Source organism: Hypanus sabinus, chromosome 3 (genome assembly GCF_030144855.1).
Source record: "Hypanus sabinus isolate sHypSab1 chromosome 3, sHypSab1.hap1, whole genome shotgun sequence".
NCBI classification, from domain to species: domain Eukaryota; kingdom Metazoa; phylum Chordata; class Chondrichthyes; order Myliobatiformes; family Dasyatidae; genus Hypanus; species Hypanus sabinus.
Window position 1 is genome coordinate 154,695,450 of NC_082708.1, and position 21,329 is coordinate 154,716,778.

Here is a 21,329-nt window from a genome sequence, read left to right on the forward strand (position 1 = left end):
GCACCATGCTCCCTGAAGTACAAATCAAAGTAAATATAATATGATTTAATAAAATTTAAATCATAAATCATAATTAGAAAATAGAAAAGGGAAAGTAAGGTAGTGCAAGTCAGGTCCAGATATTTGGAAGTTATGGCCCAGATCCGGGTCAGGGTCCATTCAGCAGTCTTATCACAGTTGGAAAGAAGCTGTTCCCAAATCTGGCTGTACGAATCTTCAAGCTCCTGAACCTTCTCCTGAAGGGAAGAGGGACAAAAAGTGTGTTGGCTGGATGGGTCGTGTCCTTGATTATCCTGGCAGCACTGCTCCGACAGCGTGCTGTGTAAAGTGAGTCCAAGGATGGAAGATTGGTTTGTGTGATGTGCTGGGCTATGTTCATGATCTTCTGCAGCTCCGTCTGGTCTTGGACAGGACAACTTCCAGACCAGGTTGTGATGCACCCTAGAAGAATGCTTTCTATGGTGCATCCATAAAAATTAGTGAGGGTTTTAGGGGACAGGCCAAATTTCTTCAGCTTTCTCAGGAAGTAAAAGCACTGGTGGGCCTTTTTGGCAGTGGACTCTGCTTGGTTAGACCAAGTCAGGTCATTTGTGATATTCACCCCAAGGAACGTAAAGCTTTTGACCTGTTCCACCTGTGCAACAGGTGGGGTCGTGCGGTCTGCTACTCCTTCTGACATCAACAACAAATTCCTTTGTCTTGCTGACGTTGAGGATAGGTTATTGTCTTCGCACCATGCCACCAGGTTTTTAATTTCCTCTCTGTACTCAGACTCATCATTACCCAAGATACGGCCTACAATTGTGGTGTCATTAGCAAACTCATATATTGAGTTCAATGGAAACTCGACTACACAATTATGGGTGTACAGTGAATACAGCAGGGGGCTGAGTACACAGCCTTGTGGGGCACTGGTGCTCAGAGTGATTGTAGAGGAGAGCTTGTCCCTTATTTTTAAGCCTGGGTCCTGTCTGTGAGGAAGTTCAAGTTGGATCTTAAGAATGAAATTAGAAAAGTTAAAAGAAGATATAAGGTTGCTTTGGCAAATAAGGTGAAAATAAATCCAAAGGGTTTCTACAGCTATATTCATCGCAAAAGGATAGTGAGAGATAAAGTTGGTCCCTTAGAGAAACAGAGCGACAGCTATGTGTGGAGCCAAAAGAGATGGGGGAGATTTTGAACAATTTATTTTCTTCAGTATTCACTAAGGAGAAGGATATTGAATTGTCTAAGGTAAGGGAAACAAGTAGGGAAGTTATGGAATTCTCCAAATTCCGGTAATTCCCTCCCTCTCCCTTCTGCCATCCCACTTTCACTCTGCCTCCTCTTCTAGCTGCCTATCACCTCTCTCATGATTCTGCCTTCTTCTACTACCCATAGTGCCTTCCTCTTACATTTCTCCTCCTTCTTTCCCGCCTATCCCCTCCTTGCTTCCCCTCCCCCACCCCTTGATCTTTCCTCTGATTGCTTTTTCACCTGGCACCTTCCACCCTCCCCCAACCTTCTTTATAGGGCCCCTGCCCCCTCCTTCTTCAGTCCTGACAAAGGGTCTCCTCCCGAAGTGTTGACTGCTCGTTTCAACTGATGCTGCCCAACCTGCTGAGTTCATCCAACTTGTTTGTACATGTTGGGAAGTTATGGAAATTACGACAATTAAGGAGGAGGAAATACTGGCACTTTTAAGGAATATAAAAGTGGATAAATCTCCAGGTCCTGACAGGATGTCCCCTAGGACCTTGAGGGAAGTTATTGTAGAAATAGCAAGGGCCCTGACAGAAATATTTCAAATGTCATTAGAAATGGGGATGGTTTCAGAGGATTGGCGTATTGCTCATGTTGTTCCATTGTTTAAAAAGAGTTCTAATAGTAAACCTAGCAATTATAGGCCTGTAAGTTTGATGTCAGTGGTGGGTAAATTAATGGAAAGTATTTTTAGAGATGGTATATATAATTATCTGGATAGACAGGGTCTGATTAGGAACAGTCAACATGGATTTGTGCATGAAAGGTCATGTTTGACAAATCATTGAATTTTTTGAAGAGGTTACTAGGAAAGTTGATGAGGGTAAAGTAGTGGATGTTGTCTATATGGACTTCAGTAAGGCCTTTGACAAGGTTCTGCACATAAGGTTAGTTAGGAAGGTTCAATCGTTAGGTATTAATATTGAAGTAGTAAAATGGATTCAACGATGGCTGGATGGGAAATGCCAGAGAGTAGTGGTAGATATATGTTTGTCAGGTTGGAGGCCAGTGACTAGTGGTGTGCCTCAATGTTCTGTACTGGATCCAATGTTGTTTGTCATATACATCAATGATCTGGATGATGGGGTGGTAAATTGGATTAGTAATTATGCAGAAGATATGAAGATAGGTGGCATTGTAATAATGAAGTAGGTTTTTAAAGCTTGCAGAGAGATTTAGGCCAGTTAGAAAAGTGGGCTGAAAGATGGCAGATGGAGTTTAATGCTGATAAGTGTGAGGTGCTACATTTTGGTAGGAATAATCAAAAGAGGACATACATGGTAAATGGTAGGGCATTGAAGAATGCAGTAGAACAAAGTGATCTAGAAATAATGGTGCATAGTTCCCTGAAGGTGGAATCTCGTGTGGATAGGGTGGTGAAGAAAGCTTTTGGTATGCTGGCCTTTATAAATCAGAGCATTGAGTATAGGAGTTGGGATGTAATGTTAAAATTGTACAAAGCATTGGTAAGGCCGAATTTGGAGTATTGTGTACAGCTCTGGTCACCAAATTATAGGAAAGGTGTCAACAAAATAGAGAGAGTACAGAGAAGATTTACTTGAATATTACCTGGGTTTCAGCAGGTTGAACAAGTTAGGTCTTAGGAGTGTAGAAGGTTGAGGGGGGACTTGATGGAGGTATTTAAAATTATGAGGGGGATAGATAGAGTTGACATGGATAGACTTTTTCCATTGAGAGTAGGGGAGATTCAAACAAGAGGACATGAGTTGAGAGTTAGGGGGCAAAAGTTTAAGGGTAACTCGAGGGGGAATTTCCTAACTCAGAGAGTGGTAGCTGTGTGAAACAAGCTTCCAGTAGAAGTGGTAGAGACAGGTTCAGTATTGTCATTTAAAGTAAAATTGGATAGGTATATGGACAGGAAGGGAATGGAGGGTTATGGGCTGAGTGCAGGTCGGTGGGACAAGGTGAGAACTGAGATAGCCTGTTTCCGAGCTGTAATTGTTACATGGTTATATGGTTATATCCCCATTGTACCTACTTCCAAGCATCTTATCTGGTTATATGGTTACCTGTGGGAAGACTGGATAGCATTGAGGTTCCACAGAGCCTATGAGCAATTGTACACAAGTCACTGAAAGTTAGTGCGTAGGTGCAGTATAAAGCTACTTTTTACAACATCAGGTTCTTGAAATGACCTGGACAGCTCAAACCCTACCTCGGCACAGGAACACTATGGGTCACCTCTTGTACTACCATTCACTTTGTGCTTTATTATTCCAATCGGGTCTTATTTTGCCAAAAATTTTTCTTTATTATGTTGTATAATTTATGTAAAATTGATATTCTGTGTGTTGTTTTCTGAATTCACATAAGACCATAAGATATAGACACAGAAGTAGGCTATTTGGCCAATTGATCCTGCTCCGTCATTTCATCATGGCTGATCCAATTTTTCCTCTCAGCTCCAATCTCCTGCCTTCTCCCCATTTCTCTTCATGCCCTTACCGATCAAGAATCTATCAGTCTCTGTCTTAACTATACATAAAGAGGTGGCCTCCACAGTTGCCTGTGGCAATGAATTCCACAGATTCACCACTCCCTGGCTAAAGAAATTCCTCCTCATCCCCATTCTGCAAAGAAGCCCCCCAATTCTGAGGCTGTGGTCTCTGGTCTTAGCCTCTCCCACCATAGGAAACATCCTCTCCACATCCACTCTATCAAGGCCTTTCGCCATTCCATAGGTTTCAATTAAGGCTCCCCTCATTCTTCTGATTTCAAGATAATAGAAACCCAAAGCCATCAAGCAATCTTCGTATGACAAGCTGTTCAATCTTGGAATAATTTTCGTGAACTTCCTTTGAACCCTCTCCAGCGTGTGCACATACTTTCTAAGATAATGGGCTCAAAACTGCTCACAGTACTCCAAGTGAGGCCTCACCAGTGCTTTAAAAAGCCTCAGCATTACATCCTTGCTTATGTATTCTAATTTTTGTATTTTATTTTATACAATGCCTATGATGTTGCTACAAACAAGGTTTTCATTGTACCAGTACCTCACTATATCTGTCCATACCTGTGCATATGATGATAAATTTAACGAGGACAACAACTGGTATGCTATCTGTTATTACCAGAGGATTTGAATACAGGAGAAAAGGAATCTTATTGTAATTGTGTAAGTCTTTGGTGAGCAATGTGAGTAGTATTAGTCTTCTTACCAAACATATACCCACCACAAAACTGACGGACAAGGGCAATAAAGCTATGGGGATACTATAAACTTGAAGTTATTCACACTATTCTGACTTTGCAGTATATTATGGTTCCTTTACTATTCCTGGGTCAAAGTCCTGGAACTACCTCCCAAACAATATTGTGGGTGTATCCACACTTAGAGGACTGCAGCAGTTCAAGAAGATGGCTCATCTGTTCATTTCAGATCATTTGTTTTAAAATTGAAATTACTGGAATGTATTTTATTACATTCTGAGCTAGCCTAACAGTTGAATGATTTATCTGACCACATTTAGTGACAAGAGGAATTAATAATTAATTAGAAACTGCTGCAAATTAACTCAAACCGATATACAGGCACCACATATGCTTTCCCATCACAGCACACATACATAGTCTCCCTCTATACATATATATACACACACACACACACACACATGCACACAGAGAAAACACTACAGCTTAAGCAGCAGAATGGCAAGTATTTGCATTTTAGTTTAATGAGTGTCATGGCTTAATAAAGGAGCTTAATAGGAACTTGAGAGGCATTTTTTTACTCAGAGAGTGGAATCTATATGGAGCAGGTACACTAACAATTTTTAAAAGACGGTTGGGCAGGGACATGGCTAGGAAAGTTTTAGAAGGTTATGAAAGCAAGTATGGGCTAATAGGACTAGCCTGCATGGACACGGACCAGTCAGGCCAAGGAGCCTGTTTCTGTACTGTATGTCTCTGAGTTGGATTAATAACACACAGAGAAATGTTGATGTTTTGTTTCTTAATTAATGGTTATTTCATTTATTTTTTCAAAACTGACTGAAAGAATTGCAGTAAAAATCCTCTCCAGATTTTACTTAGAGTCATAGAGCAATACAACACTAGCAAGCCCTTTCTATGCCAAACATGATGCCCATGCAAATTTCTTGTGTTCTGCCTGTATCCCTCCATGTACTATTTCAAGTGCTCCTCCAATGATACTACCGTACCTGCCTCAACCACTTACTCTGGCAGATCATTACGTATACTCGCCACCATTTGTGGGAAACAGTTGCCCCTCAAGTCTCTCTCAACCATAAATCTATTCCCTCAAGTTTTAGACTTTACTCACACTGGGAAAAGATTTACTATCTGCCTCTCATAATGTTAAACACATCTGTACCATTTGCTATCATTGGTTTAGTAACTTGGCTGAGATTTTCACCATTATTTAAATGAAAGATCTCTGAAGAGTGACTGAATGGAACCACATGACTTGATATCCACAAACCTGCCAAATTAACTGTTCAAGTCTACACACTGATTTCAATTGAGTACAAGCATCATATGTTATCTCTGCTTTTATTATCTGTCAACAGGATGGCTTATAAAGAAAGCTATGCCCCTTGTTAAGCAAGGATGCAGTCAAGTAGGACAGTTGCAATCTAGATTGTTAACTCCTAAACTGCTAAGAATGGTAATCAATAAAAAAGCATTAGGAAAGCAGGACATAAAACAAAGCTTCACTCCAGAGACTGGAAGATGTATTCCCCAATATTTCAGTGCTATAATAAGAGAGAGAGAGAGAGAGCGTGTTAAAAAATTACAGAAGTGCTGCTCTGTAGCCCAGATCTGAGGTCTCAGAAAAATATGTTCCAGATTGTTGGTTATCGCTCAGTCCTAATGACCCCTGAAATAAGTGGTATGTCAGGCAATCTCATGGATATTAAACATCAGCTACATTACTGTGAGCCTGGGGTCACATACAGGCTAGAACAATTACTAACAGGAGAACTCCCTCTGCTATGGGTGTTAATGTACTAAATGTCTTTCTCTTGTAATGATACTAGATTATTTTTTTTTATTCCAGATTGCTTCACTAAGTGAATTTAAATTCCCCAGTTGCCCTGAAACAGTGTGAGCTGATGTTTACATCATTCATAGAGCCCCTGAACTCCAACATTAGTAAGTTAATCCCTAAATTTCCATGATCTTAAAATTAATAAATTACCAAAAAAAACCCTCCTTTCATTCAGTAAAGAGTATAGCTACTTCTATAATAATGTCTTTTGAAGATTATTTGTTGCATTCGAAAGCATTATCTGTTATTAAAAAAAAAGTAGATTCTTCTATCTGAGATCCAAGGGTCCATTGCCTCAGCTAATAACACATCTGCATTCTACCTTCACACATATTTCTCAGTTATGATTCGGTTGATGTGTTTTGCTTTTTCCTAGCAGGCTACTTATTTAGTTTAGATTGACACTCCCATGCAATATTCAATGATCATTGCAGAATTGAAGGTGCCATTTTTCGGATGGTACATTAAAATGAGGATGGCCTTAGATTTTATTGCTGCTTTTAAAGGGCAAAGGAATACTTACCTTGTCAATATTCACTGTTTAACCACCATTATGGAGATACTGTAGATTATCTTATCTTTATTTCTTTGCTATTTGTGAGAGCTTGTTCACCACCTATGAAATGCATTGGTCACTTTACAGTGACAATTAAACATAAATTAATAGGTAAATTGGTTTATTATCATCCCATGCACTGAGGTACAACCTGAACTATTACTTTGTATGCCATCTCTATTCAGAACATCTCATCACATCAATACATCGAGGCAGCATAAAAGAAAAGCAATAACTTGATGAAGAATATAGAGCATAGAATAGTACAGCACAGTACAGGCCCTTCGGCCCACAATGTTATGCCAACCCTTAAATCCTGCCTCCCATATAACTCCCCACCTTAAATAGTGTTACAGTTACAGAGAAAGTGCATTGCAGGCAGACACTAAAGATAAAAGCCAAGATGAGATAGATTATGAGGTAAAAGTTCCATTTTATGGTACAAAAAGTCTACTCAATAGTTTTATAACAGCAGATTAAAAACTGTCCTTGAGCCTAGTTGTACATGGTTTCAGGCTTCTGTACACTCATTTACCCTAAATGGTCTTAGGGTTAAAAGCCACTATATCAATACAAGTCCTTTTCTAAGAATATAATTTGTGAGTGTAAGCTGATTAAGTTTAAACACATTTTCTTTCTTCATCTTTGACTGTTGTCAAGTCCTATACAAATAAGTTGCATCAGGACAAGTTTGGAAAGATGTGTTAAACACATTATACGTGCATATGTAAATGATTATATGTAAATTTAATGATTATAGGGATGGAATGGGATTTACCCATATATAAACAGCTGGGGCCATTACCAGATACTCACCATTTTCAGGGATTCAGAACTGTAAAAGAAATGCATTGATGACCCGAGGAAGGCTATTTTAAGTGCAAAAAAACCCCCAAACAATTAGATTGAAGTCAGAGATGGAATTGGAGGCACGCCAGCTTTGGTAGGCTTTTGCAGGCCATTACTTCTTACAAGGTGAAACCTATCATCATGAATGCTGTGATGTTTAACTCCCAGATTAGCTCAGCATCTCTTATGCACGTATTGAAAGGGAAAATAAAACCACAGCAACGAGGGGGTCAGAGTCGAAAATCAGAACATCTTTTGAGACGACTCACAAGTCGTCAGGCCCTGATGATGTACCTGGTGGGGCACTGAAAATCTGTGACAATCAATTGGCAGGAGTGTTCAAGTCATTTTCAATCTCTCACAGCTGTAGTCAGAGGTTCCTACCTCCTTCAAAAGGGGGACAATCATACCAATGCCCAAGAAGAGCAGCGTGAGCTACATCAATGACGATCACCAGTTACACGCACATCTACTCTGATGAACTACTTTGAGAGTTTGATCATAGCCAGAACTGCTCCTGGAAACAATGCATTTACCTATTGCCACAATAGGTCTACAGTGGATGCAATCTCGTTATCTTTCCATTTGGCCTTTGATCACCTGAACTGGGATGTTGTTCGTGATGAGGATGTCTCCGAGTTCACAGAAGGGATCATGAGCTTCATCCGGAAGTACATTGAGGATGTTGTCCCCCAAAAATCAGTCAGGGTCTATCCAAACCAGATAACCTGGATCAACAGTTCTGTGCAAGCTGCACTTACCCTGAAAGACAGAGCTTACATTGCTGATAACCAACAGAAACTCAAGCAATGCAACTATGATCTGCGCAAAGTCATCAAGGCAGTGAAATGGCAAAACAGAGACAAGATCCAGGCATAACTGCCCAACAACAACACCCGCAGCTTATGGCAAGGTCCATTGCAGACTTCAAAACTAAGCACAGCGGTGCTGCCAAAATCCCCTCAGAAGGTTGAAGAAATAGAGCATGAGTCACCAAATCATAAGAACTATCTACAGAGGCACAATTCAGAGCAAAACGACTAGCTGCATCACTGCTTGGTACGGGAACTGCACTTACCTCAATCTGTAGAGAGTGTTGCAGACAGCCCAGCATATCTGTAAATGTGAACTTCCCACTATTCAGGACATTTACAGAGACAGGTGCGTAAAAAGGGCCTAAATATTCACTGGGGACCCGAGTCACCCCATCCACAAACTGTTCCAGCTGGTACCATTTGGGAAACAGTACCATAAAAGCCAGGACCAACAGGCTCCAGGACAGCTTCTTCCACCAGGTCATCAGACTGATTAATTCATGCTGACACAATTGTATTTCTATGTTATATTGACTGTCTTGTTGTGCATACTACTTACTACAAATTACTATAAATTGCCCATTGCACATTCAGACATAATGTAAAGATTTTTATTCCTCATGTATTTGAAGGATGATAAAGTCAATTCAATATTCAATTCAATTGTTAAGCATACATGGGTCAGGCTGTTGTTTGTTGATTATGGCTCATCGTTCAACATAATTATACCCTCTGTACTCATCAACAAGCTCTAAAGCCTGGAACTCTGTACCTCCTGCTACAACTGGACTTCTTCATCAGGACCACAGTCAGTACAGACCAGAAATAACATCTCCTCATCACTGATAATTGACACTGGCGCACCCCAAGGATATGTACTTAACCTACAGCACCACTGTCTTTACACCCATGACTGTGTGGCTAGGCACAGTTCAAATGGCATCTATAAATTTTCCAATTCCAATTATTGACAGATTTTCAGATGGTGATGAGAAGGCATACAGGTATGAGATAGATCAGTTGTTGAGTGGTGTTCTAACAACACCTTTTCACTCAACATCAGTAAGACTAAAGAATTTATTGTGAACTTCAGGAAGAGGAAGTCAATGGAACAAGTCCTCATTAGTCCTCTTTGGGGCATTAGCACTTTCAAGCTCCTGGGTTTCAACATCTCTGAAGGTCTATCCTGGGCCCAACGAATTGATGCAATTCCAAAGAAGGCACAACAGCTGCTATATTTCATCAGGAGTTTGAGGAGATATGCTATGACATCAAAGACTTTTGCAAATTTCGACAGATGTACTGTGGAAAGCATTCTAACTGGTTGCATCTCTGTCTGGTATTGAGGGGTCACTGCACAGGATTGGAAAAAAGCTACAGATAGTTGCAAGCTAGGCTATCTCCAGCATGGTCTCTAGCCTCCCAAGCACTAAGGACACCTTCAAAAATTGATGCCTCAGAAAGGCAGCATCTATCTTTATGGATACCCATCCCACATTATTCTCATTGCTACCAACAAGGAGAGGTACAGAAGCTGGAAATCACACACCCAATGTTCTAGGAATAGTTTCTTCCTCTTCATCATCAGATTTCTGAATCAACAATCAACTTATGTATATTAGCTTGATATTGTTTTTGTCCTTTTTGCACTACTTATTTAATTTAATTTTTTAAATGCATTTCTTATTGTAATTTATAGTTCTATCATTTATTTAGCTGCCATAAAAGAACAAATTTCATGACATATTCCAGTGATATTAAACCTGATTCTGATTCATGTTGCACTGAAAGCTTTAGGAGGCCACCAGGGATGGCAGAAGAATAACATTACTCTTCAATCTGGATGTCAGAAATTTGTCCATGAAAATAGGCGTGTGCATGTCTGCCACTGGATTCACACAAAAACACATAAAAACAGGAGCAGGAGTAATCTACCAAACTCTTCAAACCTGTCCCACCATCCTCATGGTTGACCCATGTGGTTCTCAACTTCTCTTTAGTCCCAGTTCTTCATTACCCTCAGCTACTCACTTTCAACTATTTGACTTTCTCCACCTTTCATATATTTTATGACCTGGTTCTATGATCCTCAAAGTCAGATGATTTCAACGTTTCACCTCTCTGAGAAAAGAAATTCCTTCGCACCCCAGTTACAAGATATGGAACTGGTCACTTAAAGCAATATCCTTTTGTCCATGATTCTTCCATGAGTGGAACTTCTACCCCTTTAAATACCTTTAAACTTCTCTAATCAGTTTGAATAAGGATACCCCTTATTACTGTACACTCCAAGGAATAAACCCATGGAGCATTCTGGGAATAAGATTTCACTCATTAAAGTATTGAAAGCCCAGTCCCACTGAGCTCCCTAAACACTATTTTTTGTGGATTTCAATGTGTCTTGAACCATATAGTATAGGGCACAGGATTATCCCAATCCACTTACAGGGTAGGTAAGTCAATCAAGTGTTCTTTTCCAGCCCCCGTCCCCAGCACTGAAATCAAACTCAGCAGCTCAGATTGGTTGACCATTTTGTTCACATTTGACATCAGACACCCAAACCATTTTACTCCAAACTGTAACATGGAAAGGTCATGAGTACAAGGCCAAGAAAACAATTCAAGCCAGTTCTCAAAGACTCCTAGAAAATGTGTAACATCCCTGTAATCTCATGTGAAACCTTGATGTGTGACTCCCCTGTTATGAAGAAGCAGTGGTATTGAGAAACTTGACTGTGTTTTCAGGAGCACATGGAAGGACAACCAAAGTACCATAAGAAGTGGACCCAATTAACTTACGCTGCACACTCTCAATACCTCTTGCCCCAGCTATAGGTAATCCTCATCAATACCTGTGGAACTGGAATGGAAACATCTTTAACCCTAAAAAGACTGGCAAAGGAAAACATCTCAAAAAGGAAATTGAAATTCTCCTATATAAAGACATTGTAATCTGCCATGATTCCTAAGTGTGATTGAATGTAAGTCTGCATTGTACAAAAGATTTAAAAAAAAAGAAATGTGACTTACACTCATTGGTGACATATAAAGAATTTATTGGTACCATTATAGGCTTGGATTAATTGAACCTGCAGGTAATTCACAGTGATTATACTTTTTCATCACCATTAGTGCAATTTGACCTTCATTACCTCCACCTAGGGTTTAATTTCAAAATATATCGCATCATTTCTTACTGGAATTACTCTTTCCGCTCATTAACAGTGATTATTTAAGTGGCTTCCTCATTGTTTGTTAGACCAACTATAAAATGTTTCTTACTCCAATGAGCGATTCTCTAGATGGCAACAGTGTTATTAATCATTGTCAAACATGACCTTGGAAGATACTGTTGGAAAGGTTTCGATTTGGGATGTTGGAATTGTGAAACATAGGAGTCAATGCAAACCATAGCCTTGAGATATTACAAATTGCTTGTAATGTGATACTGAAGTTCTGAAGTGAAGTCACAATGCATATAGCAGGTTTGCACATGGCCAAATTCTTCATACAGCAATGATATATAGTAAGTGAATGGATATCGTTTCAGGTTTTGCAGATCAGATATTGTCCAGGGTAGTCAGTAAAATAGGGATGTGGAGTCTGTTATGTCCACCTGAGAAGGTTTAGTTTATTGAAAAACCCATCCACCTCAAATTCAGAGTACAGTATTACCAGTTATTACTCCAATTCTGCACAGAAGTCCAGTGCTAGTGTGGATTAAGCCAGAGATGCCTTCACAAAGTCAAAGTCAAGTTTATTGTCATATGCACAAAAACGTGTGCACAGCTGCAATGAGAAACCTACAGAGGCTCTCACAAGAAGAAAAACATAAATCAGACATAAATTATATACTATTTTTACAAGACAGAACAATTAAAAATCAAACACGAGGAATTCTGCAGATGCTGGAAATTCAAACAACAGCACACTGAAAATGCTGCTGGAGCACAGCAGGCCAGGCAGCATCTATAGGGAGAAGCACTGTCGACATTTCGGGCTGAGACCCTTCATCAGGACTAACCAAAAGGAAAGATAGTAAGAGATTAAAAATCAAAGTGTGGTTTACTACAGAAGGATCAACGTCATAATGCCATTAAACAGTAGTAATTAGGGTTGTATGGTTGGTCTTATGGATGTGCTGGAAGAGGAAGTTGGGCCCAAGGAAAGTATGCAAACAATTCCAAGGCAGCGGGATATCTATGTATTGTTCATCTGGAAGGATTGCTCCTTCAACACTTAAGTCACTTCCCATACCACAGTAGAGTACCAGCTGCAATGATATTTTCCAGAATCCAAAATGGGACAAGCATCACTCAGAGGCAGAGGCACTGAGCTGCAACAGACATTTTAAGAGTTTCTTTGCCTACACTTCCTTTTTTAACCACAGTACTTGCAGCATAACTGAAACAAAAACTTTAATGTATTTGGAAATTCAGCTATATATTTCTGGATGTGGTTTCCATGAAAGTGACACATGGACTGACAAGATTCTCTATGCTACAGCCCATACATAACAATATAGACTAAACTTGTACCTTCTTGATCTGGGACTGTCATTAGTCATTAAAATTGAGAGCTCAGATGGTATCAATGGTCACAGTTCAGTAAAATATTACTTTTTTATTTAAACAGGAGCAATTTTTGATGAAACTGCCAAGAAAGATGATGAAGCATTTCGCCTAGCTGTTACTGACCTCAACACAAATGAGGACATTCTTCAGACAGAAAAGATTACGTTTTCTGTAACATTTGTGGACAGCAACAACCCCTTCCAAGTTGTGCAGGAAGGTAGGAAGTTATTTTTTTCTTGTAATTATGGGAATTTGCATCAAATTGTTGTACTTGGTTGCCCATGATGCTAATCAAAATGTGATTACCTCATGAAAGAAAATTCTTCATACCTCCATTAATTTATGCATAGAAACACTTTAATCACTTTTCTGTTGTGATGTTGTAGAATAATGTTCTTTGAGTGGACTCTCATTGTTTAGTACCTGAATAAAATGGTCTAATTATTTTGATAAAATGTATCAAATGTTATAACAGAATTGGTTGGAGAAAGAAGACCATTTAACTTAACTCTTCCAGCAAGAAGATGGACAAATCTGTCTACTTAACAGATTTTATCATTAAAAATCAGAAAGGGTGTGAAGGAAGTCAGTGATCTGAAGGAGTTAGTTTCATATCAGGCTTGTTTGGTGACAGTGCCTCCTAAAAGTCAGCACAAGTTTTGTCCAACAGTGATCTGGAGACCTGAGGTTTGTAATATAATCAGTATTGCAGGATGCCATTGATATGGGAGTGAGAGCTCTCTAATGACAAATGAAAGCAAGAATGCTTAAACTAAGAACATTGAAGAGTGAGCACGGATATTATTATTATTATTATTATTATTATTATTATTATTATTCAGCTTTGTGTGTATTTTAATTTTAAATTCTTTAGATTGTGACTCCTGTTAACTAAAACAAGAACGAAGAGTTGGTTGTTTCATTGTAAATTAAGTTTTCTCCAAATGTGGTGTATTTTCAATATTCTCATAGAAACTGCTGAGTTTTTCTTTCTATTGTTAATGTTGAATTCAGCAGCAGACAAATAGAATGCAAAACTTGGCATGAAGTAATGGATTAAAAGGCCTCATGGAGATCTTGTGCCAAGACCTCCTATGCACTGTGATTTGTTCCTTTTCTGTGATTGTTGGAGTTTACGTTTGACACGATTAGCTGATTGGTCTTGTGAGAATGGTCTTGATTCTGCATTTCTACAAGAATCCTAACACGTTCAAGGAATGTACATTACTGTTCTTCTCATGCACCTTGAGTGGTTTGGGTATATCATTTATGCTCTACTTGGACCCTCTCAATGTACCTTGAAACATATTCTGCTGGCAGCAGGATTCAAAGATGAGTTGAGTTAATAGCTATGTTGCACAATCTTTCATTTCTCTGCATTAAAAACACCATGGCCAGGTATGAAAGTTGCTGTAGATGACAGCTGGAGCCTCCTTGATGGAGGTGTTTGGATATTTACTGGGTTAGGGTACTGAATGAGGTAAAGTAAATACAGAAGTATACAAAGGTACAGATTAAGTACAATTTAATAGAAATTAGCTGAATGATCTTCAGTTTATATTGTCACGCTGAAAACTGATGACAGGGATGTATCTGGTCTTAACTCTTCTGTGAGCAAGCAAACATTGAAAGATGCCTTCTTCTGTTCTTTCAAAGGTCAGGAGAGAAAAAAATACAACCAATATTCACTCCCATTCCCATTACCCCACCACCACTACCACAGAAATCCATCAAATCTATCTTCTAAAATTTTATGTGGTTATGTTGATTCATTTGAAAAGTTCAGGCACATTTAACAGTACTGCAAACTCAGAATAGAGTTTGGTTAATTGTTTGAAAGCTTTATCATCCTCGGAGTGTTTACAGTCTGAAAAGAGGTGGTGTAGTTTTAAGTAATCTTCAATCCCAGGAAGAATGAAATTGCTTGGAGTTTACCTTGCTCTGTTGCCTGCCTGAGATCCAAATCGCACTGTGTATTGGCTTTCTGACACATTCCAGGCAAAGACAGAACAGAGGTGGAGGGAGCATATTGATAATTTTCCTCCCTTTGGTCTTTTGATCACACATTCTCAATTTCAGCTTCACAGCAAGGGCTACTAATCCTTGGTAGGGTGACGGAGACAGCTGACTTCTTGAATCATTCAAATTCTGCAGAAATTTGGCTTTTAATGGGATCAAGTAGAAGAGATTTTGTGCAAATTAATGTAGCAATAAAAATCAAACTTGATCTTACTGAGTAGATATGAGGAGCCAAATGACCCACACCTGCTCCTATTTCTTGTATACCTGTACATTTTTATTGAATTAGTTTAGAGATACAGCACTGTAACAGGCCCTTCTGGGCCAATGAGCCTGCACCACCCAATGACATCCATCTGACCAGTTTGCCTGTTAATCTGTGCATTCCAATGTGGGAGGGACCTAGAGAAAACTCATGTGCTTATGGAGAAAACTGTTAAAGTGGAAATTCTGGGATTTGACAGTGAAGCATAAATGTACCAAATTGATGGTAAATGATCTGAAGGAATTCTTATAAATAGTGTTCCCATTATTATATCATCTCACCTCAGTTCATTACATTATTTCATTTCATTATGTTTGTTATTTAATAAAATTGTCTGATATTATCTCATCATATAATCTGCTATTATCATCACCATAATAACATTTATTTTAAGGTTATTAGTAAAGGAGTTTCAGAACTAAGTGCTGTGTTACTTTAAAATCCTGTATTAAATACTTATTGAGTGGAGAGCTGGGAATATAACCTGAATGCAGTGTGCTTGCCTCATTCACCCTGAATTCAGCACAGCATGCCTCTACCAATCACTCACAACTGGCAGACGATGCAGTGGGGATATCCCTCAAGTCCTGTGTGTCAGCTGATGTGTCTCACGCTGTGTCTCAAAGAGCTCCATTGGGGAAATTGCAAAGAATGAGTTTCTGACCACATTCTCTTTCTGAGCACAGTGACAACCTACCAATTTGCAGTAACCGAGTCAAAGGATTTCCAACTGCAAGCCAGCTGCTTGGAATACCCTTGTGCATACCAGCTCTAAATGAATGATACAGTATAATACCAACACACTGTTCATTGAAAAGTTATATTGCCTATCTACTTTCATGGGACATGGCCAGTTGGCATCTTGACCATGTCCCATGAGGCGTTTGGAATAATCCCACTTATTCTGTTATGTCTAAAGAAGCTGTCAGTGTTAAACTTTAGAATTATATTTCCCTGTGGCCTTACCTACTGGGTATTGCAGGAATTGCTCACAGGTTACAACCTGTTAGTCTCTGAGGCCCCACAAATTCTATCAATATTCCTCCATTGTCCACTTATTGATTTTAACAGGTGCTGGATCATGATGCTTTTGTGATCCAAAGCTTCTTCAGAAATCAAGAATGAGGCATAAAATTGTTCCTTATGTTATTTTAATAAATGTTACAAGAACATAAAATGAACAAGGAGGAGATGAATGACTACGAAAATAAAAGAAAAAAGCAGTCATGGTTGTCACATATTCAGTGTCTAGATAACAAATTTCAGTGATAACAATGACTTTACTTTATTGTCACCAAACAATTGACACTAGAGTGTATAATCATCACAGCAATATTTGATTCTGTGCTTCGCGCTCCCTGAAGTACAAATTGAAGTAAATATAATAAAAATTTAAATTATAAATCATAATTAGAAAATAGAAAAAGGAAAGTAAGGTAGTGCAAGTCGGGTCCGGATATTTGGAAGGTATGGCCCAGATTCGGGTCAGGATCTGTTCAGCAGTCTTATCACAGTTGGAAAGAAGCTGTTCCCAAATCTGGCCGTACGAATCTTCATGCTCCTGAACCTTCTCCCAGAGGGAAGAGGGACAAAAGGTGTGTTGGCTGGGTGGATCGTGTCCTCGATTATCCTGGCAGCACTGCTCCGACAGCGTGCGGTGTAAAGCGAATCCAAGGATGGAAGATTGTTTTGTGTGATGTGCTGGGCTATGTTCTCCAGTCTTGGACAGGACAACTTCCATACCAGGTTGTGATGCACCCTAGAAGAATGCTTTCTATGGTGCACCTATAAAAATCAGTGAGGGTTTTAGGGGACAGGCCAATTTCCTTCAGCTTTCTCAGGAAGTAAAGGCACTGGTAGGCCTTCTTGGCAATGGACTCTGCTTGGTTAGACCAAGTCAGGTCATTTAACCTATAAAATAGCTATATTCAAGTAACCTGATACCTGCAGCTGAAAATGAAGAAGCTTCAAGGGAAATACAGAAGCGTCTGTACCATAATTACTGAACAGTTAGATGTATGTACTATAGAAGACTATATAAAAATACAAGCAAACATAAGAAAGTTAAACAACAAGAAAAATAAGAATTTCACGCCAAAATAACAATTTTACGTCTCAATCCAACACTGTTATAAAATTTTCCAACAGCAGCACTTGTGCCCCACCTGCAGTGATCATTTTATGTTCCTGGTAATGTCATTTCAACTCCCCTTCCATTCCAACACCAATATGTCTGTTCTCGGATTTCTGCACTGCCAGGGTAAGGCCAAATACAGTAGAGAAGAACAATACTTTACATTCCACACAGGACCCTAAAACCTAAGGGGATGAATATTTAATTTTCCAATAACCCACACCCCTGTGTTCAATTCTTCCTCCCACTAGGTCTACCAAGGGTTTCTCTCCCTTTGTTCACCTTGTCTCCCCCCCCCACGCTCCTCATTACATATACTATCTACCCTTCCCCACCTGACTACATGCTCATCACCCTCTCACCGATCCACCTTCATTTGTTCTCCCTTTCCCTACTTGTCTCCATCTGCCCATCATCCCCCATCTCACTTGGTTCTGCCTGTTTCCTAGCAGCCTGTGTCTCACCCCTCTCCCTGACTTCTATATACTGGCTATCTTCTTAATGCAAGGGCTTGACCCATAGCACCAACTGCCCATTTGGCACCACAGTTGCTGCTTGACTCATTGGTTCATCTGGCAATTTGGTTTATTTGCTCCAAATCCCAGCATCTGCTGTCTCCTGCATCACTCTAATTTCTAATCCACTTTTCAGTGCCTCAGAAAAATAAGAAATCCAGCAGATTAATTGATTCAGTAAGATTTTCCAGGTTTGTGGGTTCAAAAGGAAGTGGCAAATTGGAGGGAGAAGCCAAAATAAAGACAGAACAAAGGACACCACAGCACAATACAGGCCCTTCAGCTTACCTTTTAACCTACTCTAAAATCAATCTAACCCTTCCCTTCCACATTGCCCTCCAATTTTCTATCATCTTCATGTCTATCAGAGTTTAAAAAAAAATGCTCCTTATATATCTACCTCTACTACCCTCCCTGGCAGGGTGCTCACCACACCCTGTGGAAGAATAAACTTAATTCTAATACTCATCCTACTCTTTCCTCCAATCACTTTAAGTTTATGCCCCCTGGGATTAGTCATTTCCGTACTGGGGAAAAGGTCTTTGGTTCTCCACTTGATCTGTGACTTCTATCATCTTGTGCATTTCAATCAAGTTGCCTGTCATCGACTTTCGACAATTGAATGCCAACACACCACATGCCTAAGGTTTTCCTGGGGCCCCCAGAAGAGCATTCAGACTGCTGGGCCTCTTGTGTTACGGCCTGTTTGGCCTTATGAAGAAGCATTGTTCAGCATTGTGATCCTCCCCATTACTTCCAGCTCAAGCCTCTTGCTCAGGATCACTGAATAAAGGTGTTGGCTTATTACTGTCACAATGTACAAAATGCTGTGAAAAGCTTTTGTCTGCATGATATTCAGACAGGGCATTCCATCAATATGTACAGCACGTCAAGGTAGTAAAAAGGAAAATGGAATGCTGAGTATAGTGTTTCTGTTACAGAGAATATGCAGTGCAGAGAGAGAAAGAGACAAGGGCCATAAAGAGGTAGACTGGGAAATCAGGAGTTCATTTTTTAGCATATGAGAGGTCCTTTCAAGAGTCTGATAATAAAGGAATAGAAGCTGTCCTTGAGTTCAGTACAGACTGTGTTGTTTAAGTAGCCAATCAATAGAAGGAAAGAAATGTCTAACCACACCATCCGCATTAACTGCACAAAGACTCTTGGAACTTCCAAGTCGTGGGAATCAGGGCAAGGTTTATAATTAGCTCAAGATTCCTGTCTCAATCTCCTACTCTTGCTGTCAGAAACTGGAACTCCTGCTTTTTGCAAAGAAAATCCGACATTTCCCTGTTCTGCCCTCTTGCAGAAGACCTCTCAAATAATAGTACAGTATACATCTTCAACCCCAAGACATACAATCTACAGTGATAATAATGAAGATGTAAGCTATCAAGCAAACAAAAACTTGCATTCCTCTGAGGCCAAGATTGTATCATACAATTGATACATTTCATATTCTAAAACACATACATTTTTTTCCAGCAGAAAAAATACTTCCCAACATGGGGATCTTGAGGGCTAAACTGAAATCTTCTCCCTCAGCTCTGTGTCCCTATCTTTCTTGTCTTCTTTACTCTACAAATAAGTATTTAATCACTGGTTTCAATATCTGCTGATAAAACTCAAGGTCAGATTTTGGTTGGTAATCTTGTACCCGCTTGTGAAGATCTGCTGTGTTTAAAGGCTCTACATAAATGTGAGTTGTATCTGTGTCAAGATTGATCAGATCAGATGCTTAAAAGATTCATTCTCTTCTGATTGATCTTTCATATTGCTTTGAAGCAGAAAAGGAGGATTATGGATGTCTTTGTGTGTTGTTATTAGAGATTAGCACATTTTACTGAATGAAAGCTTTCCTTTATCTCCTGTGAATAATGAGCACCTCTGGTGTTTTCTCATCAAGCTGTGGTTGACTTAACCAACATGAGGAAACAAACAACATTTAGACCTACAAAAAACCTGAAATCAAAATGACCATTATGCTTACAAAGGAAAGAAAATGGACCAGCAGCAAAACCAGTTGTTGTTGAAAATCTATTCTGTAATTTGAAATGATTGTTTAACATTTAAAAGCATGCAATTTTGGTGAAGGATGCTTGCAAGATGTTTCTTCATAAAATGTGAGCTCCTCCTTAGTATTGGTAATAATTGGAATTGTGCCGAAACAGGCAATTAGTGCTAATTGAATCTTGCTTATTGATTGCATTTACAATTTCACTCTACACAACTTTAAGGTCAACCAAAATTCTCTCAGTGGGTGAAGGGAAGCCTAAAACCATAAGCTGAATTTAGAAAGTCCATTAAATCTGAAATTCATCAAGAAGTGATACATCCTACTTCGGCATCATGAAGCCTCCAAATAAAACTATTTCTATCTACCCACAGCCATAGCCTGCATCTCCATCACTGCTATACCAAGACTTAGCCATCAATCCTCTACCTTTAACCAACTCAAAGTTTAATTGATCATCACACCCATCCTTATCTGCATAAGATTCTGATCAATTTAAAGTTATCAGCTATGCATATTCTTTCCACTGTTTACTTAGCCCCACTTGTGAGCAGCTCCTTTTCATTCCCATGAAGGCAAGAAATCTGTGGAGGAATTGCAAATGAAATTTTCCTTCCTCTCAGTTACAGTCCTAGAATGATAATAACCCTAATCCTTCAAACATATTCTACTTTTCATACAGATCATGACTACTCAGTGAAATAACTCTATGTACCTGATTCTTCCTCATCTCTCTTAATACCTCAAATAACAAACATCACCAGTGTGCAAAGCTGTAGTGGAGGCTATTGGGAAAACTTTTGGCCACTTTGCAGCTGCATCCTCTACTGCCAAGAAACTTGCGCCCATGAATGTGCCAGCAAAATTCACATGAATCCTCTACCAGGGCAATGCAGGCCATTCCCAGGGATGAAGAAGTGCTGTTCTTGGCATCTTCTGGATGTGTTGGCATCCTAGGCAGTGCATGGCAAGCTTCTCGATCTGCTGATCTATTCCAGGCCACCAGATAAAGCTTTGAGCCAAAGCTTTCATTTAGCTCATGTCTAGATGACCGGCATATAGCCCTTCCAACACTTTAGCTCTCAGCTTGGATGGTAAAATCACTCTCAATCCCCATTTAAGGCAATCTCCATCAAGGGCAAGTTGATCTTGGGGCTGGAAAAATGTGGTATCTGGAACTACTGCTATATAATCTATCCATATTGGGTTGCCATATGCAACTGAGAAAGTGTAGGATCTTTTCTGATTTCCCTTTGGATCATCTCTACCATGATAGGGAGACAAATAATTTACATTTGGGAGATTATGTCAAGA

At 39.4% G+C, this 21,329-nt stretch overlaps 1 protein-coding gene across 1 annotated transcript in view; it reads left to right on the plus strand.

Annotated features, from left to right (window-relative positions):
* The window catches only part of grid2 (glutamate receptor, ionotropic, delta 2), a 1,097,559-nt gene that overhangs the window by 189,221 nt on the left and 887,009 nt on the right, over positions 1-21,329 (plus strand). Inside the window, exon 2 of the mRNA XM_059963403.1 lies at positions 13,130-13,285. Within this exon, the coding sequence (XP_059819386.1) occupies positions 13,130-13,285 (156 nt within the window). The remainder of the gene's footprint in view (positions 1-13,129; positions 13,286-21,329) is intronic.